We start from the raw sequence: 12,900 nt of genomic DNA, 5'->3' as shown, positions 1-12,900 counted from the left end.
ACACATTTCACAGCTATTGACGCTGGATCTGCCAGTTCTGACACCCAGAGGTGTTGTTGCATTTAAATAAACTTGTGATGAATCTCACACCCTATTACTGAAATTGTCGAACAACAAATCAGCATCCAGTCTGACAAAATAACTGTCTATAAAAAACGTTGCTGGTGAGATGTGGTTAATATTTAAAGGGTGGGAACCGGATTGAAAGCTTTAGGTACAGATTGAAAACTTAACCTACTGATAGATTAAGAATCAGATATTGATAGTTGATACCAATATGTCCGAAAACATGACTAGAAAACACCCTTCAGCAGAATTTCTGATAAAATGCTTCAGTCTCATCTTCACATGTGCCAAAGTAACAAACACTCACACCTGATAATTGGTGATGTTTTTCTCAGAATCTCTAAAGATTTAATCAACAGCAGCACTGTATATGGCAGCAGAAACAACATCAATGAATGACACATGCATATGACAAGAAGTGAAGACAGGGGGTGATTCAAAAAAAAGAAGAATGAGAGTGAATTATGAACATCTGAAAATCTCATTAATCATCATGGTTGCATTTAGGACCAGAAAGTAACCAGGGCTGGGAAAAAGTACATTTTTGACACTGGCATTTCAGAAAGTAGCTTTAAGAGATGGAGTAAGGAAAACCTAACATCCACTGAGCCTATAGATAAAACAACAGGTTAATAATATATGGTATAGGGAATCACAAAGGAGTTGCATTCAGGATACCATGCTGGATAGATAGATAGATAGATAGATAGATAGATAGATAGATAGATAGATAGATAGATAGATAGATAGATAGATAGATAGATAGATAGATAGATAGATAGATAGATAGATAGATAGATAGATAGATAGATACAAATAGTGCAACACCTTTAGATGTAGCCTACATATAACAAATTCAGCATTAACATCTAACACCAAAGCCATGGTTAATAGCTTTTCAAAGAACAATTGCTTGTCTGTATTGTTTGTATAATTCAGGCCTATTTTTCCCACTCTTTGTGCTTCCACGCAAACCGCCCTTCTAGATCCTTAATCCCACAGGACTACACAGATTAGTGTGTATCTCCAATGCTTGTGTGCTTTTAGCAACATTACAATCATTCATTTGCATAGTGCAACAACAACAAAATGTCACTGATTAATATAATCTTATAATATAATAGAAAAGCATGTTTTGAAGAATAAGAATTTAAGAAGAGCAGTGTTATTGTTGGAGGTTTAGACAGTTAGTGAATAGCCTATTGTAATACTTAATAATAAAGCATTTCAACACACACACATTTCTATGGAAATGTCAATAATTCCACATTAGAAAATATCAGAAACATTACATTCAAAAACGTCAGTGATTTTTGCCCTAAAACAACTTCAGCAAAACATGTCTTACTTTCCCCGACAATCGCTTTGAGTCCCAGAGATGTCATCGTGCGTCCTGCTATCCTCTGCTGCTGGACTGGAGTCTGGAGTCTGGACTCAGTGTGCGCGCGCTCAGAGCTACAGTTGGTGTAAATGGGATGTGTTGCTTGCGTCGATACCTAATCCCACTACACGCCTCCGCAGCTTCTCTATTGACATGTGCATGTGTGCATATTAAGCTTAGCCTTCCAGCAGCTTCTATCATGTTTTGACGAAGCCCTGACTGTTTTTGTGAGCCTCGAGCTATTAATGTTTTGGAGTGTTGCATATAGTAATGAATCAATATGAAAGCAAAATATTTGAATTTAACGTCATGAAATATTAACATGAATAATGTGCATGAGAATTATTTTACAATGTCGGGCTATATTTTATTTTATAGTCGGGCTAAGAATATTTACAGAAAAAGACCACTAGTATCCACTAGAGGGCGACTTCGTCTTGTTTTATTCTAGCTGTTTCAGAGATGCTTCACTCATTTAAACAATTTTAATGAAAATGTCTTTAAAACTCTCTACAAATCGACAGCCTATTATTCTACACATGAAATAAACAGAGATAGGGGTTTTCATTTATCTTTCCTCTATTAGTAAAAAAATGGGTTAATAATAGGCCTAGTCATATTGTTAGAATAAGTTAAATAATATTGGATGATTTATTTACAGTATTAATTGCACACATTTGTAATGCCTTTATACATATGTTTTTCTAGATTTTATTTTTGTTATGCCCTGTCTATTTTTTCGGCACCTGCATTAGACTCTTATGGATCATCCCAGTGATTCGATTAGGCTATTTTGAATCTGATCAATATAGGCTATTTTCACCTCCGTTTCGTTAGTGCTTGACTTCAGTTAAAGTATTGACTTCAGTATTGAAAAAAAGACAACAACAACAACAACAATAAACTTAATAATTAAGAATTTCAGGAATTATTTAATTGTTTTGTGTCATGAATGTGTTATCCATACACATTCACGACGAGATTCCTCGTTTATTCAGTTCGTTGACTTGCGAAATATCATCAGTGGCGGGGCGTGTTTCTTCAGTTTTGCTCGTCAGTCTTTGAAAGCACGCGCTTCCAAAAGTAAAAATAAATAAATAAATAAATAATAATAAAAATGTCACCCAGTGAGTGCATACACGTTGATGGGAACGCTTCGTTCACTTTGCTCTAAAAAAAATAAATATAAAAAAATACATAAAAAATTCGTTTTTAGAATAAACGTAGAGTCCAGATTTATGTAACCCCGCCTTCAGCATGCTCATGTGTCTCCCAAAGACAAGTGTGTTTTGACGCTGAAACCGAGCACAGAGAGGTCTGTGCTTAACGCGGGACTAAAGAAGCCTTAAATCAAGAGTTTTGGAAAACTGAGCCTTCAGGAATCCAGCACGGTACATTTCAACTCTATATGCAACTCCAACCACCTCTTACTGCGTCCAAACTACTCGAGTAAAAAGGGAGGAGCCGCTTGAATCAACTCCAGTTTATATCTTATCATAAGAAACCAGCGCCCAACTGCTGCTACTGCACAGCTACACCTCTGAGGCGAACGATCCAGACCAATTTGCCTTATAACAGCGGCGCGATGGGAGATTTGATCTCAACTCACCTGGATGAAGGCAAACGGGAGGTTATAACAGGTAAGCGCTCTAATGGACGTGTCTGCTAACCGCAAGACGTGAGAGAATCAGTGACGGTATGTAAAATATGGTGTTGCGAAAGTGTTGTTGCAATGCAATTTCAGTTAAGGCCAGTGCCAGGGTTTTGGGTGAAAGGGGTTTACATTCCGCCCCAAAAAGAAAACGTGTGGGATAATAAACTTTGTGCTGTTCCCTCAATGTACTTTGCTGCGACGTGGCACAACATTTCCTGTTACTTTTTACAAGTTTTGAATTACATATATATATATATTGCATAAATAATCAGTAAGATAATAACAGTGATTTCACTGTGTAAACAACAAAAAAAGAGGATTCAAATAATCGCTTTGCTATTAGAATCTAAAAGATGAATGTGAGCTGCGCAACCTAACTATTGTTGATATCTCATAAATCATGAAATATAAAATGAAGTGAAGTCTAAATGAATTTGTATGGGTGGAAAGGTGGCCTGAATCTCTTCAGAGCTCTCTGGTCAGGTGTGGTTAGGGTGGAACAGGTTTAAATAAATGCTGACTGTGGATTATTAGTTGATTCCCTAGGAGTGCCAGAAGTTAGGGGCATATTGATTTTAAAGTGCAGTTTTGTTCTAACCTTATAAAACAAGGTATATACTGTACTACATTTATGCACAAAAAAAGATAAAAAAAAAAAAGATCAACATGAACAATTAAGACTAGTCATATTGCATCAAATTCTAATGTAGTTGTACATTATGCAATATGGTCAGCCTATGAGATTCGTGAAGTTTCATGAGTTGTTGGAAATATTTTTCAGTGCTGATTTCAGTTGTTGTTGTTGTTGTTGTTGTTGTTGTTGTTTTTTTGGCTGTTGTTTTCAATCAAAAACCATTTCATATTAGCAATACTTTGTAGGACAGTAAATACAGGTATTTGAGAGCTACAGGTCACTGTGCTGTCTAAAGAGGCACTGAACCCAGATAATCCATACCTAAACTAGAATCCAGGCCTAGAATCAAATATTATAAAATAGCCCATATAAAATGTTAAAAAATCAGAGGAATACACTTAGTGGACATTTTAAATGTCATTTATTATTTTTTTTTGTAAGAAATGTTCGTAAAAAAAAAAAAAAAAGTTAAATAATGTTTTACTTACTAATTTAGTTAAAAAATCATCTGACTGGAATGTCAATGTCACTTACTCTGGAAAATCAGAAGCACATCATTTGTTTTTTTACATTTTTTTAAAACAATATAAGAATAATTTAAATAAAGTTTTACTTATTGATTATCCCTTTCAATATCATTTGATGAAATCACCTTTGGGAAGGGCAAGAGAGAACTGTTAACTTTCCATCTTCCCTGCTTTTGCACATTTTAAGAAAAAGCACATCAGATATGGAATCTCAGGAATGCATGGGGAGCCTAACAGCAGTAAGGAGGCTGTCTGGATGATCTGTCATGCTCAACATTTGGATAACCTTTGTTCAGGAGGTCATGTATGCTTACATTTTTTTTAAAAGTGTAAGAAAAATATTCAGAAGCTAATTCATAGAGGATGCTGTCAGACAATAATACGTCTACAGTAGGCTGGTTTCTTTAGACCCTTTTCACAAGACCTCTTTATGACAAGGAAAAGGTGAGGGCAAAGTCCTACATGGTTTTTTTCCTTACGTCATCTTCCTGTAGTCTATAAAATGGATAAAGTCATCTTCTCAAAATAGTGGGTGGGGATAGGGAATAGAATGACCTCAGCACTTCCTGTCTCAATTTTTTTTTTTTAGCAATCTGCTTATCTTTGAGTTTACAATGAATGACAGCTTTATGTGCTGCACATGTTTATTTTACATTGTATCATAAGGTTTATGATATTGTTTTGTTTGTTGAAGCTTGTTTTGGGGTCAAATATTCCATCTTGAGGTGATGGTGAAGTTGGAGCCATTTTGGGAAGCAAATTACACTGTTTTGAGTAGTTGGGGGGATGAGGGGGATCTTGCAGGAAATGCTTTAATGGAATGTTCGTGGAAGGGGAAGTCGTGGAACACTAATAGCAGGATTCTTCTAAACAGAGCATGTTTGTAATATAGCTTTGTAGAGAGGTCATAGTGCACAATCCACCCCACACTTACTTCCTAGTGTGTGTGTTTGTCTGTTAGTCCTCTCATATTGCTAATGCTCCACAGAATGTCATCCACAGAACTGACTGGAATTTAGGCAAAAATGGAAGTTAGTCCAGAGTTGGTCTGAAAAATCATCTAGCTGGAATGTCAGTTTCACTGTGGGAAACAAGAAGCATAGATTTTGAAATCGAATTAAGGCGTACCGTATGCTTATTCCTCAGAATTAGATTTTTGCTCAAGGGTTTATGTGACTTCATCATTAGCCAATGTAGGTTTAAATGGGAATTTTCCATGATGAACATCAGGCTTGCTTAGTGTTGGACTCAGCACCAATGAGGCTCTCAGGACAATTAAAACATATGTTGAGCACAGCATGTTTATAAATCACATCCCAGCATGCTTCACTTACTGTAGCAACAGATCCTCGAATAACACTGCAATTTGATCAAAGTAAACCATCGTAATCTTTTTCATCATGCTAAATTCAAGTGTATTGTGCTAAAAGAAAAACAGCATACTGCTTTATCTACTCTCATAAAACTTTAAAGTGCATTATGCTATAATTTATTTTAGTTTATTTATTATAGTTATGGCCTTGCTGCTGTGTCCTCAAGCAAGGCATGTATCTGTTGCTAAATTCCCCCTTGTCAGATTTTATATCAGCTGTACTTAATCCCAGTTTTCCCATAAATGCCACGAATGCAGCTCACTCCTTGTACTGTAATCAAACAATATAATTTATCTCAAGTGTTTGAGCTGTCAAATGCAAAACCCATATGTTAGAAAATGTTGATGGAATGTTTTATAAACTAGACGAGGAGCACATTATGTTGAATATGTGCAGTATTTGATGACAAGCTATTGAATTATTGAAAATTTAATGCATCTGAGATGGTAATGTGGCCATGACACAAAGAAGGCTGTGCATTCAATTTTCAATAATTCAGCTTCTGTGGTCCACATATACCAAAGAAAATGTAATGCTGAATGAAAAATATTGTATTTTCAGAAGTTTGGAAAGAAATTAATCCTTTTATCCAATAAGGATGCGTTAAACTGATCAAAAGTGATGGTAAAAAAAACTGTACATTGTTACAAACATAAAAATGTCAAATATCAGGATGATTTCTGAAGGTTTCTGGTTTCATTATCATGCTCTTCTCTAAAGAATAAAACCGGACTGTGACCAAAGTGATTTGGGATTTCCTGCTAGAAAAGCGTGAATGACTCCAGCAGACAGGTTTTGCTGAGCTTGTATGATTATAACACATAAAGAAAGTTAAGAATTAATCATTGAAATAAGATTTCTTATTGCACTATATAAGTGTAATTGAGTTTCTCTGTGATATAGTTTGTTTCATTGGGTAATGAAATGCAAGCACAACATCTTCAGTGTGAGGCTTCAGAGTTTCTCTTTGAAGTGGCTGCTATACGGTAGCGCTAATTTGATTTGCTTTCGAGTTGTAATGAAATTAAAAAAGGAACAAGGAGTGGCACCAAGTATCACATGAGACTCATTCAGTGAATGACTCATAAACAAGCAGCACACACAAACACACACTCACTCACAAAAGGTCTCAGTCTTAGACATTCACATGAACATACACATGCCCTTGTCTTGTGGTTTCTTCCAGACCCGGGCCCTGGGTTACTCTCATTAATAATGTGCTCTGTTAGCACCCTTTTTTCATTCTAAATCATATATTTGTGAATTCTTTCACACATCATATAGCAGAGAATGTTCTACAAGTTCCCCATGGTCATGGACAGCTTAGAATGTCCAGGCATGGGAAGATTCATTGGTCAGAAAATGTGGGAACACTTGGTACTGGATTCCAAAAAGATGTTTCCATGTTACCTTTCCCCTTCCCAGTACTTTCAGAGCATATTCTCATTAGCTATGTTTTCATCCACCTGTTTTTATGCACATTTATAAGTGCATAAAAAACACAGGATGATTAAGCCAAGATGGGCATAAATTCTTCATCTTGTCAGAAGATGATGGAAACACATTTACTGAATAAATCCCTTGATGCGCAAAAAAATAAAGAAATATAAATAATAATTTGTTGTGATTGAACAGATGTGATTGGTTTGCTGGTTAGTGCAGTTATCCAATCTCATTGCACACCGTCTTCAATGTTAAGTCATTCTGAAATGCCGGGGTCAAAGTCTGTAATCGAAATGATTTGCTATAATGACCTCCCAGAAGAACTCTCTCACACAATTGCATTCCCAAACATCAGGCATCCGAACCCAAGATAACTTGGCAGCGTTTATTGCATTTTGTCTGTACGTCTTTTATGATGTACAAAAAAGAGCCACAGTGGCTTCCCTGATTGCTGCAACTTCCATTTTTATTACAGATGTTCTCTTGAACGCGTGGGGTGGGAAACAATTCTTTATTCGCAAATGTTTAATGCAGCATATCAATTTTGCATGTTAAATTCGCAACATCGTCTATAGTACAGCTATAGTCAGTACCAGGATCTGAACTCCCAGATTTCCCTCAGAAGAGCTTTCACTCTGTCTGCTCTGACATGGACACATTCCAAAGAAACTTCCTTTTCCTTTCCCCCCCACCCCCCTGAAGACCAACTGCCCCCTGTGTGGTCGGCGTGATGGTATTGTAATTATCTTCCACTAGTGGAACTGCTCTTTAAGTGTCCGTCTCCAAACCTCCACATTACCAAAGCAGAGCTTGGCAAGATTTTATTCCCACCATCAGACTCCTGCACATTACTGAGATGTTTGTTTTGGTGTCGAAATCTGTGCCTGAGAAAAGCGTGCTTCATTTGTTGGATTTGTGTTGAGACGTGGATTGTGAAATATTGTGTGAGTGTGCATTTGGCATGGCAGTGGAGCATTTGGGGATCTGCCCCAGGATGTTTGTTTAAGATTGATGACTGATCAGTGCGCAAATTGCCCAGCCTTTACAGTCAGCTCTGTTCCCACCATCACTTGTATAATAGCTGAACTACACTACCCATAATCCTGAAACACTCAGTGTCTTTAATAATCTGCCCATCAAAGAAGACGCTGTTACTGTAGAAACAGTTTTTGCTTCAAAATAAAGTTTTTATTTAATTTCAGCTTTATTTCAATTAATTAATTTTAGTCTTCATCAATTATAACAACACTGCATTAGGTACAATTCATATTTCATAGCATTCTTGGCACGTAAGATCATCACGTATTTCCCTTCGCCTCTAATATTGTACTTTTTAAAACAATGCAGATGGTCAGGGTGACCTTATTCTTAGCCTCCTTGTCTCCTTTTTCACATTCCTCTCTGTTAAGTACTGCCTGCACAACTGCCTAATGGCTTTAGCAGTTCATTTAATTATATTCTCTGGCTTATGGGGCAAATATGATGGATTGAGAGTTGGTTGGGAGAAATCATAAGCAGAGCTCAGCTCCAGAGACTTTTCATTTCTGCAGTGTAGTGTAGTGTAGTGTAGTAGACCATATACATTCAGAGAGGGAACATTTTAGGGTGTTTCTGTGTGCATTTGACTTGGCAGACTGAAGTATGTAAATGCTAAACGTCAGGTCTGTTTATAATTTGCTTTGATGGGAACTTTTGATGTTAATGATCCTGTTGAACTTGAGCGTTAAGCTGTATGGGTCTGATTTGTTGCAGTCTCTCCCTGTATGAAACATAATTTTTATGAGTCATACAAATCAAATATAACATTGAAATGTCTTACTGTTATTTCCAATTGTCATCTTTATTTTAAGAACTGGAGTTATTTTTAATGTGCAGGTGATCTCTCTGACTTAAGTCTAACCTCAATATGCATTAGATAACTAAGTTTTACCTTTATTCTCTTCTCTTTGACCATCACTTAGTGCTTTATTTTTATGCCTCTCTCTACTTTAATGGCATCGTTACATTGTAAGCGAACGGACAGGAATGTTGTTGTTTTTTCTGTTCTCTTTCCTCAAAACTTTCCAAGAGACTGAATGCCTCCAAAGTTTTACAACAAGCCCTACATAGTCATTTGGAAAACATCCCACCAGAAAGCAGTCAATAATGGAGTTGCCTTTGTTCCTGTGCCAACTGCCGTGTTTATCTGCTTTTACATGCATGTGAAGGACAATGCAGTAAAGCTCAAACATTGTAATCTCCACTTCTGATCAGATACACGGAGCTCAGTGTGAATTGCTGTTAATGTTTTAATGGCCATTGACTTACTGTACCACAACTGTCTGTTGTACAGCAGCAGCTGCTTACAGTACGTCTAAAATCTTAATATAACTGCCTTTCACGTGATTTGTTATTGCATCACATTTTATCATTGTTTAATTAGGACCGGAGCACCAATGGTGCGAGGACCCTCTTGGAATTGCTGTTTATTGTTTAGTTTTATTTAATATTATTATAAAATGTTTTTTTACATTCATTTTCATTTGATAATATTTGAATCAATGTATTTGGCTTTACTAAAATGCTTACTATGGAAAACTACCAGATATGCAGTATAAAACAGTGTTTAAAATCAGAAATGCTGTGTTTGTATTTTTGTCAATGGCATTAAAGGTAAGGTAGGGTAGGCAATTTCGGAGAGGCTAACAATAGCAAGCTAACTTTAAAAGCATGAGATCCCTCTTTAGAGTGTCTCCAAATCCATGCCTCCTTCAAAACACATGAACGCACGCACACAGCAGAGTCTGCAAAGCATCATGAAAGACGGGGTTAAATTATCTCATGTCTCAAAGCACATAACATTACAATTAGGGCTGCCCTCGATTTAAAGATTTTTCTAGTTGATTAGTAGTCGTTCATTTAAGCGATAAGTCGACTAATCGCACGTATATTAATAAGCCATAAACAGTATCTCACAAAAGTGAGTACACCCCTAACATTTCAGCAAACATTTTAGTATATCTTCTCAAGGGATAGTACTATAGAAATTAAACTTGAATATATTTTAGACAGAGTAGTCAATGTGCTGCTTGTATAGCAGTATATATATTTACTGTCTTCTGAAAATAACTCAACATACAGCCATTTTTGTCAAAATAGCTGCCAACAAAAGTGAGTACACCCTAAGTGATAATAGCTGTACGTCGTTTAACCATGAAAAGCCACATCTCCTATTCTTCTATGTTTTTGTCTGCTTGACAGGACCATACAAATTTGTGTATCTTGTATTAGATCAGTTACAATTTGTGCTTTGAGTACAATTCTCTCATACTGACCACTGGATGTTCAACATGGCACCTTATGGCAAAGAACTCTCAGAGGATTTAAGAATTAGAATGGTTGCTCTCCACAAAGATGGCCTAGGCTATAAGAAGATTGGTAACACCCTGAAACTGAGTTACAGTACAGGCCAGGGTCATACAGAGGTTTTCCAAGACTGCTTCCACTCGGAACAGGCCTTGCAAGGGTCAATGTGCGTCGGGTGCAGAAACTGGCTTCAAAAAACAGACGCATGAGTGTTGCCAGCATTGCTTTAGAGGTTGCAGAAGCGGAAGGTCAGCTTGTCAGTGCTCAGGCCATACACCGCACACTGCAACAAGTTGGTTTGCATGGCCGTCATTCCAGAAGGAAGCCTCTTCTGAAGCTGGCTCACAAGAAAGCCCGCAAAAAGTTTGCTGAAAGCAACCTGTCCAAGAGCATTAATTACTGGAACCATGCCATGTGGTCTGATGAGACTAAGATAAACTTGTTTGACTCAGATGGTGTCCAGTATGAAAATTGTGTCTTGCCTACAGTCAAGCATGGTGGTGGTAGCATCATGGTCTGGGGCTTCATGAAAGCTGCTGGTAGAGGGGAACTGCGCTTCATTGAGGGAAACATGGATTCCAACATGTACTGTGACATTCTGAAGCGGATCATGATGCCCTCCCTTCAGAAACTGGGCCGAACGGCATGATAACGACCCCAAACACACCGCCAAGATGACAACTGCCTTGCTGAGGAAGGTGAAGGTGATGGGGTGGCCAAGTATTTCTCCAGACCTAATTTACAGCTAATTGGATTTCCAGCCTAACATACTGTAATTACCACAAAGACCCATTTAACAATCTGTCCCTCACGGACTGCTTTTTTATTTTTTTTACTAAGGATTAGTCGAATATGAGGGGGCAGCCCTAATTACAATAAAAATGAATGTAAACAACTTACAGAGCTCTTACTTGTACCACCTGACTGCTGCAGGTTCATTTCAGTGTTGATAGTGTTGACATAGAAGCGCATAAATCCAAGGCCGTGAACAGCTCTGGGTAGAACGTCACGGGTTGCCATCTCGTAGTTCATAGTTCAACATAGTTGTGACATGGTGTAAACGCAGCATAAGCTCGTTGTTTTGGTTCAGGAGGAACTGTAAAAGATGGCTGCTGTTTGTTTGTGGCGCTCGGTGACTCTGTCTACAACTCTGCATACTAGCCTCATGAAATGCGTGGAGGTATGGAAAAACATATGTTGAGACAGACAGGTCGGACTGAATGCAGTGATTGGACGAACATTTTTTAGTTCTGAGACTTCCACAGAAGATATATGAACATGGTTTAATATTTAGACCACTTCTATTATTGATTGCTATTAGGATGTAAAGAGAGTTTCAACCAGTAGAACAAAAACTGTTTATAAAACAAAGTTGTCAATCATTTTATTCTAAGTTTTTGATGTCACTTCACTCCAAGGTTCCTTCTCCATATCCATCCTTCCTATGAAAAAAAAAGTAACAGGGTTTACTTTTTAACTACTCGTGACACGAAAATTTCATGGCGATATGTCGTTGTAGAGAAACAGTGTTGGTTAAGCATTTTTGTTATGCTTGCATATATTTTACAACTGTTTTGTTGATAGTTGCATATATACCAGTTTATTTGTGAGTCCATTATTGTTGGGTATGTTCATTTTGTGTGTGTGTTTTTTTTTTTTTTAGCACGGACAGGGGAGCTGATGGGAGATTTTGGTCGGCTATATGAACAGCAGTATGCAGTCGCTCTCTTTAACCAGATGCGCTATGACGTAGAGGGTGGAGGAGGCCCTCAGCCTCAGCTCCTGCACAGGAAGGTAAAGCTCTACCTTTTTCTATTCCTCTTTTTTAGCTGTATTTCTTTTCTTTTCTTTTTTTTTTCTTTTCTTTTTTTGAAGAGCAAGTGAAACTATTTAAATCAGGGTAATTTCTCCCAGAACTGATGGTCTGTAATGGCAAATAGCAAAGTGGAATTGGGGATAATTACTCTGTTTGAACAAATGCAGACTTGTTTATTTTAAATGTGTAGTATTATCACAGTATGACCCTGTAAAGATGTGCAGTTTTTATTCGTCAATCGGGGTGTGTGTGCATGTATGTCTGTAGACCGAGACATTGGGTGGGCAAAGTAAACATAAATTAAGTACTTCCAGTCTTAACATCTCTCTACATAAGGTATAATTAGGTACTGGGTCCTCACTGAAAATAGAGGGACATCTCTCATTCTCTCTCTCTCTCTCTCTCTCTTTCTCTCTCTGCTTAAACAACTTGTTTGAACAGCACTTCAATTCTTGTGTTTCCTTCATAGGTGCCTCTTAAGAATAAGTCCATCTTTTCGGGGGCTTTGTTTCAGTATCTAGAAGAGAACAAAAAATGGAGGAATCGTTTTCTCTTTATTCCTGACTCCTATAACATCAACTATTATGATAACCAACAGGTAATGAGTTACATGAAAACTCAAAATTCAACAAAATGAACTACATTTTAGTAGTAATTGATT

General features: G+C 37.2%; 1 protein-coding gene across 1 annotated transcript in view; it reads left to right on the top strand.

Annotated features, from left to right (window-relative positions):
• The first annotated feature begins 2,695 nt into the window (after positions 1–2,695).
• The window catches only part of niban2b (niban apoptosis regulator 2b), a 28,379-nt gene continuing 18,174 nt past the window's right edge, over positions 2,696–12,900 (top strand). Inside the window, exons 1-3 of the mRNA XM_081366016.1 lie at positions 2,696–3,087; positions 12,087–12,217; positions 12,709–12,837. Of these exons, the coding sequence (XP_081222142.1) occupies positions 3,033–3,087; positions 12,087–12,217; positions 12,709–12,837 (315 nt within the window). The 5' untranslated portion in view covers positions 2,696–3,032. The remainder of the gene's footprint in view (positions 3,088–12,086; positions 12,218–12,708; positions 12,838–12,900) is intronic.

Source organism: Scardinius erythrophthalmus (genome assembly GCF_964197995.2).
Source record: "Scardinius erythrophthalmus genome assembly, chromosome: 5".
Lineage (NCBI taxonomy): Eukaryota > Metazoa > Chordata > Actinopteri > Cypriniformes > Leuciscidae > Scardinius > Scardinius erythrophthalmus.
Note: the sequence above shows the minus strand (reverse complement) of the source record. Positions and strands in the feature narration are given on the sequence as shown.